Below are 17,730 nucleotides of genomic sequence, written 5' to 3'. Positions count from 1 at the left end.
ACAAAGAACATGCATCAAAAGAAAAGCCACAGACTGCTGGGTGGTAAATAGAACTAAAAAAGCCCCCCTGTCTATTCAAAGAATATGCAGAAGATGCCAAACATTTTTGAATCTTCCAAGGCAAACATACATTGTACAGGGGGACAGAATTACATTTCTGCCATTTCCTCTCTCTCCTCCTCTCACTGTTTCCATCATAACTGGGCAGTCTTGGCTGGTTTGTTCTTATTCATATCCTGATTTATGGCAGGCTTTGGAAAGATGACAGAACAAACTGTCCAATTTTTCAAAGCTGAAGACACAGAGATGAAGCAAAGAGCCACTCCTGTAGTATTACGGCCTAATCCTGTCTGCCCGGTGTCATCACATAAATACTGATGCTCCCCCTGAGGCAGCCATAGTGTTAAATGAAAGGTGTCTTAGTACTGTCTTTTAGCTGTGTTAGAGACTTGTAGATCATCTAAATGGTTAATGGATGGATGTGAGGCTCTAGGACATAGGTGATGTTAGTTAAAGGCTGAAAACCTAAACCCAAAAATAACAGCCATTTTTTTAAATGGCTATTGGGTTAAAAATACCTTTTTTTTGAAGTTTTGAACTTGCCCAATTCCTTCAGTATCAAGGGATGGACAAAACTTAAATTTTTCCCTTGTGACAGGATCAGATGGATGGAAATCTACTGCATATGTTGCAGAAACACATCAGTATCAACAGACTAGACTATGGAATTACTCCTGTCATATAGAATACTCAAGAAAAAGTTAAAGAAATTATGTTGTTTACTTAGGCATTCTGATTTGTTAACGCTGCAGGCTTTTCACTGAAGCTTCTTTGAGAGACCTTACTATTGAATGTCACCTGTGCAATATTTATAGCTCAAGTATAGGAGTCCTGTTTCTTGTACATTTTAGATTTTTTCTTTAGTTATTTTGAAGCCTTGCTCACTGTCTTTACCCTAAGTGCTTGCTAACATGGGTGAAGATAAACAAATCACTCAAACCTGTAATTGCAAGCAACTTTTTGTGCCGTAAGAAGCACAGCCTGAGGATCTGCTATCATGTAGTATTCTAGTTTCTTCCCTCCTTGAGCCCGTTTCATGGCTTTTGTTCACATAAAAATTCAAATCTGATTGCCAGAGGAAATTAAGCTCAAAGTAAAGCGTTTCTTCTCTACAGGAAACACTTGATAACAAATTTAGACAGTTGGATTCTACTTTAAAAGAGGCTGATGGGAAAGTTTTAGTCCTAGAAATCAGCACTAGTGTTCAGGATATGATGATTATAATACATTGTAAGTAGCTACTCTGAAACTGAGACTTTCTATGGCTCAAGTAATTCAAAGGAATTTTTCCAAAATAATCTGTTTCATACATGCTGGTGAACAAATTCAATGGAACAATATGGGTTCCTGGGCTAGGTAATTTAATCATCCTGACACTTGCAGTCTTGGTTCAGCCCAAAAGTTAGTGTTGATCAGAGATTGCATTGGATAGATGTGTGTATAAAAAAGTTAGGAGCCAAGAAGGGAAAGGGGAGAGTTTGCATTCTTTCAGAGAAAGGACTGTGTAAAGCTTTCATGTTGTTTTATGTGAAAGCATGGCTGTTCTGATTGAAAAGTTATTTACTTAAAATATCTTACTGTATTTTTACATGCCACAGGCATTACAGTACCTGTGACCTATTAGTTATGCATTTCTGGGGATTGGCTGTCTATAGGGCCTTTGATTTCACTGCAAGGTAACATTCCAGGCAAAGATCAATTGTAAGGAGACACAATACCCTACAGCCTTCATTTCTGTCTATACTGTGAGAAAATGAGTGATAAGAACTCAGTAGTGATGACTGTTCTGCGTTGGTGTCACGGAAGTACACATTCACTTGAAGGAATGACAGCAGATTTAGTGACCGTTTGAGCAAAAGTCACAACTTGCGGAGAAATGAAACAAGTATGTTGTGTGGTTGCCTTTAGACAAGCAAAGCAAATGAGAAATGTTGTTAAAAATGTGAAAAGTCACTTTCACACAGAGTATTTCTTGTGTGGTTGAAGTAGTATTGTGTGGGCAGGAGCAGCTAAGGGATTCCCAAGGCACTTGTGTTCTATTTTCCCACTGTGTTGTTTTTAGTAGACAAGAAAAGCAAATTGCATAATAGGTACTACATTTCTTATTGCTTTCCTTGTACAGAAAATTTCTGGAAAACTATAGTTTCGTGTTCTATTCAGAGGCCAGGTGTCATTATAAACTTGTATAGTTAATAACCCTTCATGCCAGTTATTTGAGTCTTATCTTTCTTCTCTCTTTGGATTTTAATAAAAATCAATAACTTCGTGGGTTTTTAATGCAGACAATAGATAGGTGAGCTTTTTTTCAATTATCAATAATCTTGGTTATATCACATTAGATATCTGAATAAAACTGAATGGTACTATAGCTGTCCTGTTAAAAAAATTTGAACAATACCTCTGTTCTTCCAATGAATTGTGGAAAATGAGAGATAGAAATGTTTTTCTTTGGCAAGGGGAATAAATACATGAACAGAAATTTTTTAGCTTGATTTTTGTTCCTTTTGTGTAAGAATGTGGATAAAAGTGGGATCTGGGTATGATGACAATAATCTATTACTATTTCCTATCCCTGAAAATGTCCCATGAAAATGATTTATGATGAGTTTTAGATACATTTTTATATGCCTGAAGCTTGGTTTTCAGTGACTTGGTCAGGACTAAAACACTAGGTCTTGTAAAGGTTCATGAATAGCATGTACATTTCCTATCCCATAATCCCGCTACACTCAAATACGTTCGATATCAAAGGCTTTCTTTTCAAATAATTATTATGCAATAATTTTTTTTTATATTCTCTACTGAATAAAAGGCATGGTGAATATGTTTAATTCTGAGAGAAAGAAGTGGAACTGTATATTTTTAATGTTTTTCTTATGTGAACTGGATTAAAGTCAATCAAGAATTAAAAGGAGATATTATAAGAGATATTGACACTTCTTTCTCTGAAATACATGTCTTTTAGTTGCCTGGACACATTTAGATTTCAAGTGTTATAGATGAAAAGAAGAGGAAGTCTGAAAAAATGCAGGAGGATACCATTTTTGCCCCTGAATGCTACTTGTCTCAAGAATGCAATAATAATTTTAAAAGTTCACTCCCTCCATCCTCCATCCTTCACACAGGTCAAAGTTGATGTTTTTACCAAGACCGAGCCTGGGTGAAGAGTTGACAAAGGATACTCATCCTAAAGAGTTTGTATTACAAGTAACAGCTCTTCTTAGCCAGAGGCATTTTTAGAAGGGCAAGGGGGTTCGGTTGGAAAGCAGATACTAGAGAGATGTTTGTATTTCTTCTACCCTTTTATGCTGCTTTTGTCTCTTGTCAAATTAAAGAAGTATATAGTACTTACAGATATTTAAATTTAATATATTAAAACTTTATTGCCTTTCTTTGCATCAGAAGGTGTTTCAACTTGTCTTTGAGGTCAGCTTAGTTATCCAGAGTATATTAGCAAGGCTTATTAGATAACATTTGATCCCTTTTGGAATATCAGTTTTTCTCCTTGTGTCCCATAAAGACACTTCTTTTGAACTTCACACTTTTGACAGTGTCCGTGAATTGCCATTTCTGGTGTGTTCAGCAACAGGGTTTCTGTGAATTTGAAAGTGGAAGGGATAGGGAAATTTGTGTAGAAATGTATATAAAAGATGCTGGGTTTGGTGGCATGCTTGTCTTTTCATTCTTGCTGATTTTTCTGATTCTATTCTGAATGTTTAGGTCTGAGATCAGGTGTTGAGTTTTTCACAGGATCTTCTCTGTCTAACAGGAAAAATTACTTTAAGTTTTGAGGCTTTTTTGTGGTGAAGAAATGTTGTCTGAGTGTAACGTTTTTAGAGATTTGTTTTAGTGTTGGTATGTGAATGATTAGAGTGAGCAACATATTTAGTAGTTGCATTGAAGCATTCCTAAAATCTATGTTAAGGAACTTCAAATCTGCTGTCACTTAATAACCTTCAGTATTTTTTCTGCTCAATCTTAATTGAAAATTAGCTATTAATCACATGCATTATTATACTGTTCGTAGTGATCAATTAGTTTATTTCTTTAACATTGAAACTGACTTAAGGACCAACACAGTGCAGCTTGAATGCTGATTTAATACTATGCATAAATTCTATCCCTTTAAAATGAGTTAACTGTTGGTTTGTCCTTAACCACTGAGGCATGAGGGCTGTATTTATCCCTTGTTTGCCTAGGAGGTGATCCACTTAGCTGTGCCCAGGGGAAGCTGCATTTTTCAGTTTAGGGAAGTCAGCTGCCCTCTGGAATAGTGTTTACATCACTCGTATCATGATCAAGCATCAAGTTTAAGAATCACAGGAAATCCACAGAGAAAAGGTTTGATTTTGATTGGAATCTCGAGTAGGAGAAAAATATTCTTGAATGGAGAGCATCTTAAAAGAAAATAGTGCTAATGACGGGAGCAGAGCCTAAGGTTAGCTTCTCATCTACAAGTATTGCAATAGCAGTTCCCAAGGAACTCCAAACATAGAGGAGGCAGAAGAATTTGCTTGTCTAAAATGTAGTTAGCTATAGGAATGCTTTTGTTTTATTTAGGTAGTTTTTATGCCATAAACCCAGACCTACTGCAAGAATTTGACATTTGGGTAATAATTTTCTCCCTTTGATCTTAACAGCTGTTTGGGTCTCAGTGTTTGCTTAGCAAAGCCAAACCATGCAGAGCAGCAGTCACCAAATAAATCATATTAGGTGAGGCTTACTATGCTCAGTACCTGATTTGAGGTTCTTGGTAGTATCTGGTGAGGTGCATGGGGGAACTGTCACTATTTTGAGCAAGATATCTTCCAGTAACCAGAGCTAGTCAAAATACTGTTGGCTCACAGAAGAAAGTGGAGCAGTCTTGTGTATGTAATGCATTCATGAGTCTATCATGAAATCATTGAGGGCTTAAATCTTTCAGAGTTGCTCTTTGTCTGTACAACCTTCCTCATACTAGTTAGCCAGTGTAGTTCTGACACTTTTTACTTATGTAACTTTAAAAGCAGTGCCTGTTCTACCTGTGAATAGTGATGTTTTAGGTTTGGTTTTTTTCGTCCTTGAGATATTTCTACGGCTTGGGAAGTCACTGCCTGTAGTTCTGGGATGTGGAAACCTGATGATGTCTCTGCACAGAGTTAAGTCCAGTCTTTCCCAGAACATCCCAGAAGAAGTATTTGATTCCACAGCTGTTCTGAAATGAGTTTCTTTCAATCTGTCCCCAGATCTACTGAATATCTACTAAATTTTTCAGTTTCAAAAGCAAATGAATCATTATCACAGGGATGTGCCAAAATAGCATTGACATTTTCTCTCTCTCACGGGGATAACTATGATGTTATAGTTGAAATGAGATTTAAGTTTACTGATAATTTGAAAAAATTAAAGCCATACCTTCAATTGCTATAAAACATATTCATAAATGGCTTTGCCTGTCAGTCCTAAATAAACATGTGTGGGTGATTCAGGCAGAAAAATAAGGCTCTCACCTTCTTTTGTAGCTTATTAAGAAATGGGAATAAGAAATCTGGCTGGGCTTCCTTAGGTTAGTCAACTTACACAGAACAGAATGAGAAGCAAGGGGAGGAACGTGTATTTTTATGTGTATATGTTGTACACCAGCCAAGGTGCAGGCTATCTTGGTGGTACTTAGCAAAGACTAGTGGGTTTTTTTCTAACAGTGTAGCAAACTGGACTTGAGAACATGAATCAAAAGAGTAAAGTTTCTTCTAGGCCTTTTTCAGACTGCCTTCCCCCTGATGGTTTGTGTATGACTTTGATCTTACTTATGATGGTTACTTGACCATATAGAAGACAATTCAGTTATCATCAGCAGTTAGGGGTATGTAAACCTCCGGTTTGTTTGAACAGACAGAGTTTACAGAGACAGACTTTTACTAAATATCAATGAAGATTGAGGGGTTTTTGAAAAATTTGACCATTTTCTTCTTGAGTTTCATAAAAAGTAGCTAGCATTGACCATGTGTCTTTGAACCTTTTTTTCCCTTGTGCACTTTTTATGATGTTGTGTGACACAAAAGCGATAACAACAGTGAAGAATATGACAGACTATGTAAGAGTGATGCCTGCTCCCTTCTCTCAATAACAATCTATCAGATACACTGCCAAAAGGAAGACATTTATAGTGTTAAATAGAATGTTCACAATTTCATGGGACCTATGCCTTTAGGCAAGAAAATGATCTAAAGGTATTCACTGCAGTAGAAGGTGTCCATAAAACTACTCACTTTTAAAACTAAGAGAAGCACTTAATTTTGTCTCAGCTTTTGCAGTATTTCCTTGACATCCTTACTCATTGTTGAACAGCAATACTTACAATCATCAAAGAGTTTTTTGTACCTAAAAACACATGTGCAGAAAGGAGGAATAATATAATTTCTTCTATTTTAAAATATTTTAGAAGTAGTCAGATACTGATGTAGACTGCAAGGATTTTTGCTTATTCTTTCTGTGTTATTCTGTAACGTTTGAGGGGTTTTTTTATTATGAAGTCGAAATTTTTTATTATGAAGTCGAAAGTACTGTCTCATATAGCATAAGTTTAGAGACATTTCAATATCAACCTTAAAAAGTAACTACTGCTTGTATGAATTTTACAGTTTGAGGCTAAATTAGAGTTAGTCCTAAATTGGCTGGCTCCTAGGTCTCTACACCTGTTCAGAGATTAACATTGCCACATAAATTATTTGGATTAAAAAATCCAGCACATTTCCCTCCTTAGGCTACCATACACTGGGTGAAAGAGTAAATAAAAGAATAGCTACATTTACATGCCCGGTGAAATGCAAGGCTGAAGAGTGAGAAGTGGCTACACTCCTCCCTCTTATATTTTGCTTTCAGTAATTTCATTGCTGGAAGTAATTGAGAAGTAACTTGTGCTGATGGGTTATCTGTAGTGATAACTTCATAGATATATGCCGTGGCATAAAAAAGCATGTTAAGTTAAATCTGGTAGATGTAAGAAATAAATACTTGTGGATTATGTATTTATGCAATGTGCAAAACCAGGCAACATAAATTTTATATGCAGCTGGAAGTATAATTGGTTTCATGACTTTTAAAAGCTTTTAAACAGATGGAATGTGTATTACTGCAGAAAAAAAGAAAAAAATGTGGAAATGAAGTCCACCCTACTGCAGAACTGTCAGGCACGCAGCATATTGTGGTTTTGATTCCCATCTCTCCCTGTACTTCTGAACTCCCAGCACAGCACTGAGGTCTCAGACCTCCAGAGACAGACTATTGTATTGATTGTGTAGAACTGTACTTTGTGTGGGTTGATACAGTTTGATCTTCCAAGGGTATACTGCTAGTCTCAACATATTTGTTATGAATAACTCTTTTATTCTTTAATCTTCAGGATTTCTTCTGAAAAAAGACTTGACACATAATCTTGAGGGGTTTCTTTTCTGTATTTTTAATGAGCCCTCTGTTCTGTTTGTATTTTATATTAAGATTTACTATTTCTTTAATTGCAGTTTAGTCAAGCAGAGCGTCTTTCAATGAATAGCTTTGGAAAGTGGCAAGATTTTTCTTTTGTTATTTTAAACAGTGTTTTCACATTCTATAATGTTCTCAATTCAGCAACACTGAAGCACATAATAAATTTAATTAGAGGAGTTTCCTTAAAGCAATGTTTGGGCCAAACAGAAATATTGAGAAGTAATTTTCCTAATGATATAGCAGAAGTATTTTGGGACTGTAGCACAAGACTCTTGACTATTTTTCCGTCGCTGTCTGTCCTTCCATGGAATAAGAATTCCATAGCTTTATTAACCTTCTTCAATAAGTACCTTTCATGACAAGAACTATCATGAAGTATTATCAAAAGCAATTGGAATCACCAAACAGATGCTCATTAGGGACAAAAAAAGATCTAAATCTATTTCAATTGGTCCAGAGCTTAATACCTTTATTACTCTGTTTGTGACCCAGATAAGGTTTTATTATAGTGAATAAGTACTTCTAGCAAAAATTATTTTTTTGTATGTTTGCTTGCCCATAGTTTACCTGTTCTGTAATTGTGAGTTGCCAATATTCTTTTAGCTGTATGCAGAAGATGTACTGAAGCAAGGAAATCTATATCTTCTTCTGCACTGAAATAAATCCTTCTGAACATTTAATTCAAACAAAAGTAAATTCAAATTAAAGGGCAAAGAAACTGAAGCTCCAAAACCTATTAGCAAATAATAAAAAGATCAATGGATACATTTTTAAAGGTTGAAAATAAATTGAAGTTACAGATTGTGTAAGGTTAGCATCTATTCCGGATGAATGTGTAGTTCCATCGACTCATTTGAAACTGAAATTCCTCCAGTTAAGCTGATATTTAAAAGTTGTGTGTATATATCTGTGTCTCGAACAAGAGGAAATGCTTGGAAAGTCTGAATTCTTGTCTAAGGATGATTTTAAGCATACTTTTTTGCCTAGGACTACTTCCTAATGTTATGAAACAGGACACAAATATAATTTAGCTGTGTATAAACATGTACAGGGCTATACTTCAAAAGTCTTGTGAACAATTACTTTGAAAGGTAGGCTTCCCTTTAAACTGTGCTCTTGCCACATAGTTCTCTTAACTGCTATTAAGACATGCTTTAGGCACTGTGCCTTTCACTTATAGCGGGCTATGAGTATATTGTTGAATCTATTTCCTATATCAGTGTTTCTGTGAGAAACAGGAGTGACTAACCTAGGAGGAAGGTTACATTAATACTTCTCATACCCCAGTTACCAGATTCCACCATAGAGTGGCACAATACTGCATGGTACTGCCTTTGTCTTATGTAGAAATACACTCTATAGCTAAATGATCATCATCACTGAAGGAAAAAAATCAAAGCAGTAAATGACAGCCGTTTTGCAGACAAAGAATTCCCTACTGCAAGGCTGTAGTCATTGAGAAAGTGAGAGATTCTGTCTGGACTGCTTCTGGTACAGTATTGCAGTAAATCTCCATGAAAAGCTGTAGAGAGGAAAAGGGGATTTTGTATTAAAGAAAACTGGGTTTTTTCGTTCTCATTCATCTACATATTCTCTTTTACTCATGTATTAGGGAGTGCTACAATATATGTCCACATAGTCTAGGTAGGAACTTGGAGTGACACTAGCAAACACCTAGCACGTCTTTTTCATGGCTTTTGGATTGTTCCTAATACTGAGGCCTGGATGTGATGTTTTCATCCTAAAAAAGTTGACAGTAGCTGTAATTTTTTTTTCCTTCATCCCATCCCACCTTCAGTAGTCATTAGGAAGTGCTGCTGATTCGTTCACTGTTTTGTTTTGGTTTCTTTTTCTCTTGCTGCAGTTCATTTGGATTTTTTTCCTTGTTTTCTTAGCATTTTTTTACCATGGCCAGGTTTCTTGAGAATAAACTGTGATCTTAGTATCTTGATATTGTCAACAACTGTCATTCTTTTATGCCTTCTTATCCTTTCTTACAATGTTTTTATACCCTTACCTTCTATTCACATTTTATTTCTACTACGTTTTCATTACAAGCCTCCACAATTTGTTACTGGAAAGAAGATCTCATAGCAACAAAGAAATTACAGACTTTAATCTGTGGCTCCTATTGCAAAGCATGTGTCTTCAGACTGCTTTTATTTACGTATGCTTAGAGTGATTTGGATGCTTAGAACAATTTCTTGTAGCAAAATCTTATCAAAGAATAGTATGGTTCATATGGCCTTCCCTGGGGTGCAGTGGAAAAGAGAACAAAACACACATTTGTGTGAAAAGTGTTATGCTAATGAAGGCAGTCTAAGAGGTGAAAGAAACTTGATTCAAACACTGTATTCTTGCAAATGTAATATGGGCTCCAAGAGAGCTAGAGCTTTCCTTTATTATGATGGTAAAATTGTATCTTAAATATTTCCAACATCACAAAAGCAAGGCTGGACTTCACTATTTTAGGGCTAAAATTCTGTGTTGTAAAGTTCAGAAAACGGTAATATTTGTAACAAGAAAAGATAGCGGCAATATTAATGCATATTGAAATTGGTTAGTATTTTGCCGTTGACTATACTTAGAGAAAGTCTAGATGAAGTGATTTTTTTGTCTATAAATCCAGAAGATCACAGAATGTGTCACACTGATATAGTCTTTTTTAGGAAAGGCACTGAACATAATACACACCTAGACTGGTATTTTTGCAAGGGATCCCTTGTAAACCTTTCCTAATGATTGTCCTCCTTTGCTGCTGGCAGTGGTGATTTGTCTGTTCTCTCAAATGTCAGTTACCCAAAGATAAAGGAAGGACATGAGCAGCAGGTATGTAATCTTCTCTTTATCTCTCCTTCAATATTTCAGGAGTTTTACTTTAAATGTGGAGCGCACCCAACCGCTGACAGTGAAACATCTGTGGCTTTGAACCTCATTACAACAAACAGTCGCTGTATCACATGTATAACATGCACAGATATTAGGTAAGTACAACAAAAACTGTCAGAGATGTACAGTCTCAGTGCTTCGCAGTACTTGTAACTTCCAAAGAGCCTCTTTGTTCATTTTCCTTTTTAATGGCTGTGTTTTTTTCCCTGGTAACATGGTGAAAAATGGGTCATATTTTCAGGTGTGCTGTTTGTTTTGCTGGTAAAATTGCAGTTCATATTTTTGTACCTCAGTCATATTGCACGTGGAAATCTGACTGCTTAAGCTCCAACTAAAACCTGGAGTGCTCAAGATAGTGGCATAAATGTGTAGATACTTTCTGCTAATATGTATTCAAGAGCCAGGGAAAGAGCTGGATTTTTGAGGGGGACAGAATGTTCCTGAAGAAATTAACTTCTTGGTGTGTGCTCTGTAAATCAAAGTAAAATGCATCTGTTCTCATGTTTGTGTTTACTGTAGTTTGAAATGCTGTAATCCATCTTTGCATGTGGTATTTGGGCACATACATTCAAGAATATCCATTTACTTGCAAATGCATAGATTAAAAACCAATTGCCCGAAAAGGACAGCTACCACTGTAGTGAAGAATTAACTGAAACACATTTGTCTACTGATTAGGAGATATTTTATGTGAAAGTGTAAAGCAAATTGAGAAATGGTAGTTGTTGGTCAAAAGAGAGAAATTGGAAAGGACACTTGAACTCTGTACTGGTTCATATAGTATGTCTTCTGGAAAGAGCTGCTCTTGGAAGCATCCTTTCTGGTATATTTTCAAACTGGCTCCTGGGTACAGATTAAAAAAACCCCAAATATTGGTCTTTGTCAAATTGGTACATCAGCATTTTGCAGCGAGGGTGCAGACTCAGCCACTCAAAAGTGGCTGGTTCTCCTGTCCCTTCTAAAAAGTCACTGGGCAAGAGGAATGATTTGGCTTACTGAAGTGCAGACCCCTAGTGTGTGTCTGTACTGCTAAATACAAGAGGGCCAGTGGCTGATCCCTGATCCCAAGCCAGATGGAAATGACTGACAGATGTCCTGCACAGAATTGTGTAACCTAGTGCTTTGTCATAGCCAGCTTGGGTTAACTGTGAAGCTGAAACCCAAAGGCTCATTGTTGAAACTAGATCTGCCGTGAAAGTATACTTTTTATCCTAGCAGTAACAAGGAATGGAAAAGGGTTATTCGTGTCCCAGTATTTCCTGTGTAGGGCTCAGGAAGCATCAGAAGACCTAACTGAACTACATGAAGTACCACAAAGGGGTAAAACTTGCTGAATAGCTGAGCTTTTTGGGATAAACAGCACCTATCTCTGGGACCTGTGTCCACCAGGATTATCAAGAACTCTAAGTATTTCTAGACTGCAGGAAAGGTTGTCTGTCCCTGAGAATTTACTGTGTTTTTGTTAAGGTCTCTTCCTAATTAAAAAAAAAAAAAACAGAACAACCATAAAAAAAGAAAAGAAAAAGAAAAATTAAGGAAAAAAACTTGTCTAAAATCCTCTTTCTGGGTAACATTAAAAGAAGCATAATATAAGAAATTTGTTCTGTTTCATCATGTCAAAATATTGATACACATTTCTATGATAACTCTAAATTTTTGAGAATGTATCCATACATTAAATTCTGATTATCTTTCAGAAGTTAGATTTTTTTTTTTAAAGCCATAAAAGCCTACCATGCACTTTTGTGTAATACTAGACATTTGTAGGTGATACCAAAACTCAAGATACTATTTTATTTTTTGTATGGCAAATTCTGAAAGTTGTTAAAATAGAATTTCACATGTATCTTTGGGTGGGTGAAATAATTTTCCAATTAAAGCTGTGCAAGAAATTGGTTTAGTTTCTGATTTTGTCTTTTACAAATTGCAGGGATGGTCAAATGTAAGTCTTTGACCATCGGAAAGAGCGAGAGATCACACAATGGAAACATTTATCAGTTATGAAAAGGACATTGTAAAATCTTGGGCTACTTTAAAAATCTCCATTGAGGTTTTTTGAGTTTCTAATTCCTTTCTCTAACCTAACATTCTTTTAATATTTGCATATAATTCCAAGAAATTACAGAAATAGCCATAATGTTTTTACTTCAGTTAAATATTTAGGTGATTGTACTGGCAATTACTTTCTAATATGCTTATGCAGTTGAAAAGTAGCATTGAGGGCACTCTGCAGTTTAGAGTAGTTTGTGAAACCTACCTTCATCCTTCTGTAGCATTCATGTGAAAAAGAGGATTAACTGTGTTCCGTACATTAGCTATTGCTTTATGTTAGCTTCACTATAGTAATAAGAGATTTTTGTGTGTTCTTCAAAGTAGATTTTTCTTCCTTTTTTTTCTGAAAAAAAACCCAAACCAACAAGACACCAAACAGGAAAATATGACAATGAGGTACTATTTGCATTTTTCTTAAGTATTTTTGTTTGCAGCAACATATGCCGTATCCCTAGGTGTTTTCATCGATATATCATTGACAGTCCACCACAGGCAGAGCAATTAAATTCCAAGATTCTTGGCACAGTCTTTGTATGGCTTTAGCAAGGTTAGCAAAGCTCCTTAAATTCTTATTTAAAACAGTATTGTACACTGTTGTATAGTAAAAATACAAAGTGGAAGCAATGTTGGTCTATTGCCAGTTTTTTATTCTCAAGTTTACATTAGATACACTTAGTTTGTCTTAGGTTTATATTTTAAATAAATATTTTCATGCAGGTCTGGCCACCAGAGTGAAATAGTTGAAAGCCAAACACCCCTGTAGGGCTATGCTAAATCCACAGGCAGTATTCTATGTAGTGTAATGCCTTCCAATGCATTCTGCTTATCTACGGCAGAGTTAGTGTGAATTGGCAGCCTTTATGCATTTATTTTTTGCTGTAGCATTCAAGGTGATGGTTTGCTATTCTGTGTCTTTGAAGAAGCTTTAATAGGTTGAGCAAATGGCTGAAAGTTGAAACAAATACTAAAACTCTGCAATCCTCGAGGGAAGATCTGCTTTTGTCAACTGTTTCCAGTAGAAATAACATCAAAAGGGGTTAGGAGGACCCCAGGGTACCCATAAATCAGGCTCAGGAATAACAGCAGTTTTAAGCAGTGTAAAAATAAAATGTGGAGAACAGAAATGCCTCACGTCATCTTTCACAAACTCGGTAGGGTACAATTCCTAAAGGCACCATTATTTTTAGCTTTCAGCAGATACAGATAAGTGTAAAAGATATATAGGACATACTGTCACTTAATAGGTAGAAAGAATTCTCTAGAAGGAGAAGTATTTGGTGGTGTTATCAATTTTTTTTTCTAATCTAATAAATCCCTGCTTCATAGTCTTGAACAAAGGAATGTTTTGCTTTTTTAAACAATGAAATCTTTTATGTGTTTTTCTCCTATTTGAACTTTCTAATACTGGAGTTGAAAGCAAGAACTTCTGCTAGAGGTGATAGTGTGCATATGCTAGTTATTCTTCAAGGGTAACTGTGATGTCATGGCTTTGTCATAGTTCTTTTCTGGCAAATCAATTCAATGTGACCACATTAGAATCCATGGGCAGGAGAGTAATGGAGAAGGTCAGTACTTAGAAGGAAAAAAGTGAATGTACTATAGGAAGTCCTGTTGGAAATTCAATGGGCATCTCTCTTCTCCTTCAGACAATAAAGAATAAATGGCTGCATTTGACTGCAAATAACAGTGTGTTAATCTGGTTTGGGTGGGATTACTTTGGGCCTCCTAAGCTTCTCACTAGACCTTAAACAGCCATCTTTTTCAGTCTTTTTTTTTTTTTTTTTTTCCTGAAGTAAAAGTACAAGTTAGAAATTTTTTCCCTCCAGCAGCAGTTAGTGACATTCTCCCATCACTCCTGCTTGCTCATTTCCTCGATTGTAGAGTTAGGATTGAGACTGATGAGTTGTTTGTTTTTTTTTTATGGTGTGGTGTCCCTACATTGGTAAGGGATAGAATTGTTTGCTTCTCAACAAATACATATGTGAATGATTTTCTGTTGTGGCTTTTACCTATGGATTTTATATGCCAAAAGAAGACAATCTCCCCAAGTTTATTATGAAGATCAGGGTTTTTCTAATTTTGTATTTTGATCTTTATGATGTTATTGTTGATACAGGTGTTCCATGTTCCTTATCGACCTACATGTTGTACTGTATTGTGCATTAATGTTCTTTCTACATTGCATTGAAGTAAAATATTTCTTCAGTTACAGTTTAAAATATTGTTTAAAGACACCTGAAATAATTTGCCTTACCTTTCTTTCTTCTTGTAAAAGATATATGGTATTAATGCAGTCTGAGTTCCAAAAAAAAAAAACAAACTGGAAAGAGTATCAGAAGAGGAGTACAGCAGTGACTATGACAAGAAATAAATGAGGTAGAAGGTCAGCCACGGTATTTAAAACCTTTACATTACAAATAATTCCAGAATCTTTAGTTGGTTATTGGAATCTAATGCTACAGCTGAAGAGACAGTTTGCAAAATTCAGTTTTTGATAGAGAGCCACCAATTAGCTCAATTGGTTAGAGCATGGTGCTAATGCCACTGTTGTGGGCTTCATCCCCTACAGGCCATTCACATAAAAGTTGGACTTAATGATCCTTGTGAGTCTCTTCCAACTCAGAATATTCTGTGATTTGTTTGAGAGCTGTTCACATTTGCTAAGTGAAAAAGCTGTGCTACAAATTTGCTTCAGGTCACTTTTGCTGTTATTTGAAGAGAGTTTTACCAAGGACCTTCTGTTGTTTTCTAAGATGAAAATACAGACCATGTCCATTAAAAGACATTACCCATGTGATGTTTTCAGAAGAATAAATAGCACCTTATTTTAGCCTTATACTTGCTATTTCTCTTTGTTTCTGGGGCATAGGATCCTAAATTTACCCCTTGGGCCATTATAATCCAAACAAGTTATTAAATCTATATTTAGCTATTCTTTTTTTGAAGTACTTTTTCCCCTCTCGGTGACCTATCTTGATAATGTGGTCTCTGCTCCAAATCTCTGTCTGTTAAATTCTGTTGTCCTTATAGACCTTGAGTAGCTCAAAGAGGAGTGGAAAAAGACTGCGCTAAGAATTAAATCTACTTTGTCTAAGCACTATGACCATCAGGGACAATGTCTACTGCTTTATTCCCTAATGTTTCTTAAATTAATGAGATTTCTTAAGAATCACTTATTTAAAGTAGGAAATTAGATATAAAACTAAGAACTGTTACTAATTGATTTAGAGATTTTTTTTTTTTCTTTTCCCCTATAAGGTAAGCTATAGAATACTCTTGTTACAGCGGTAATATTTGAGTTCTGATACAAGCAAAACCTTGCAGAGAAAACCTTTTGCTGAGACTTCTGTTGGTCTTTTGAAAAGTGAACCAAGTCTAATAATGCCAGTAAGTGACCTTCATTTCCTCTGAGATGCACACTGTGGACTTCAGACTTAAAGACTTGTACCATGGGCTACTGGAAGATATGCCTTTTGCATGAAATTCAGTTGCCTTAACCTTTCTCTTGAATTAGAATCACTAGTATTCAGCAGCCCCCTATGGCAATGACAGGACAGCAGTGCAGTTCTTACTGCTTTGTCTCTGAATCTGGTAAGATCTGCACTGCAACTGCATCTCAGTGAGACAGCTTCCAGCTTCAACACATCTGGGAAGAGTACATTGGCAAAGCTATTGCACTGTCACATTGTACATATCCTTTGCCAGCAGGGGACAAGTGATGATTTTATGCAACCTCACTTGTTTCCTTTGCTGAACAATAAAGCATGAATTCCCCTTCATCTGGGAGAAAAAAAGCCTGTCTACTTTTCCTTCTTTATGATGCAGAGGTTTTTTTCTATGTTATTCCTTTGCTTGGCATATATGTTAGTATATAACTGCATGTGGTATGTCTATGCATGTTTGAAACAGCCATGGGTGAGAATTTTTATGTCATGAGTCACAAGTGAATTTCATTTCTAATTTGAATTTATTTCAATAATGTGCATCTCCTGATCCACGTGGGATGAATTTCATTTTGTATTTGACATTTCACCTGAAGCCTACAGATTGCAGAACATTATCAATAGGCTCTCTATTATATGTTGTATCTTCTCTGCCATTCTAATCTATGGCATGATTAATACAGTGAGCTGTTTTTGTAGACCTCTTCACTTACATATTTTATTCATGTTGCAAGACACAAAGACTTAAAAGTTTAAATGGTTTTGGATTAATCAGTAGTTTTAGTGTCAGGTATCCAAGTGTAACATATCCAAGATTTCATGAACCTCACTTCCAAAATATTCTGAGGAAACCTGAGTATGAATACTTGCATGTAACCAACGAAAAATGATAGCTAATGAACGTAATTTTGCTCAAGTATTGTTAATTTAAATGTTAAAGTTAGAATTTATTTGCAATGTCCAAGAAAAGCAGAGTAGCAAATGTTTCTGAAATGTTATTCTAAGAGACTCATTTGAAACTTGCAAGCTCACAGTTTCTCTCTTGCAAAGACTTGCAAACCTTCTTCTCTCATAGGTGTTTGCAGGTTCAGGTGTCTGGGACTTTCTTTTCTTTCTTTTTAGAATTAATTGCTTAACACAGAAGGCAAAGCATTTTCATCTCTGGTTAGTTTTGCTTCAGGCAAGGTTAGTAATAGCTGAATATTTGCACCATCTGGTAGCAGTGTAGTGACCTATGAGAATTGTTATTGGAGGCCACAACCCAATTGTTTTTGGAGAGATATCTTATTGCAAAGGCACCATCACAGGTGCTACTAATTAGCAAGCCTCATCATTTCAGCAGAGACCTGAGGTCTAAAGGAACAAGGTGAACAAATTGCAGAGATCTTCCTTTCAGGTCTCAGCTGAGGCATCATGGGAAGGGTTTGGGGAGGACCTTCAGCTGTTGCTCTCTGCTGAGCAGCCGGTGGTTTGGCTCATCCTGCACTTCAGTAAACTGAGAGCTGCTGCACCCTTGCCTTCTGTTGTCTCTGACTTTCTTTTATCATATTTTATAAGTTTGCAACAATAAGGAATTGAATTTGAGTATGTGACAAATGAAGAAAATTTTACAAAATCAAGTGCAACAATGAGAAGTCTGTCCTATAAAAAAATTCAATGCATTAATATTTTTAATGAATTGACACTTAGCAACTAACATTTGATGTGTCATTAAATGAATCACTGATGGAAGATGGGAGACAGATAAACATTCTTTGGAAACAAATTTAGAGTAGTAACATGCCTTTGTGTGAAAATTGCTTTCAAATATAGTTCAGGCAAA

General features: G+C 35.9%; 1 protein-coding gene across 2 annotated transcripts in view; it reads left to right on the top strand.

Annotated features, from left to right (window-relative positions):
• Positions 1 to 17,730, top strand: part of PRKN (parkin RBR E3 ubiquitin protein ligase) — a 693,755-nt gene that overhangs the window by 329,505 nt on the left and 346,520 nt on the right. For both annotated transcript variants that reach the window (XM_042025061.1, XM_042025060.1), the window contains one exon: positions 10,393 to 10,508. In XM_042025061.1, coding sequence (XP_041880995.1) covers positions 10,393 to 10,508 — 116 coding nt within the window. The remainder of the gene's footprint in view (positions 1 to 10,392; positions 10,509 to 17,730) is intronic.

This window comes from Corvus kubaryi, unplaced genomic scaffold (genome assembly GCF_017639235.1).
Source record: "Corvus kubaryi isolate FWS band 111438036 unplaced genomic scaffold, C.kubaryi_AGA036_p1.0 37266, whole genome shotgun sequence".
In the NCBI taxonomy this organism is placed as follows: Eukaryota; Metazoa; Chordata; class Aves; order Passeriformes; family Corvidae; genus Corvus; species Corvus kubaryi.
The sequence above is the reverse complement of the archived record's forward strand: the minus strand, read 5'-3'. Positions and strand labels throughout refer to the sequence as shown.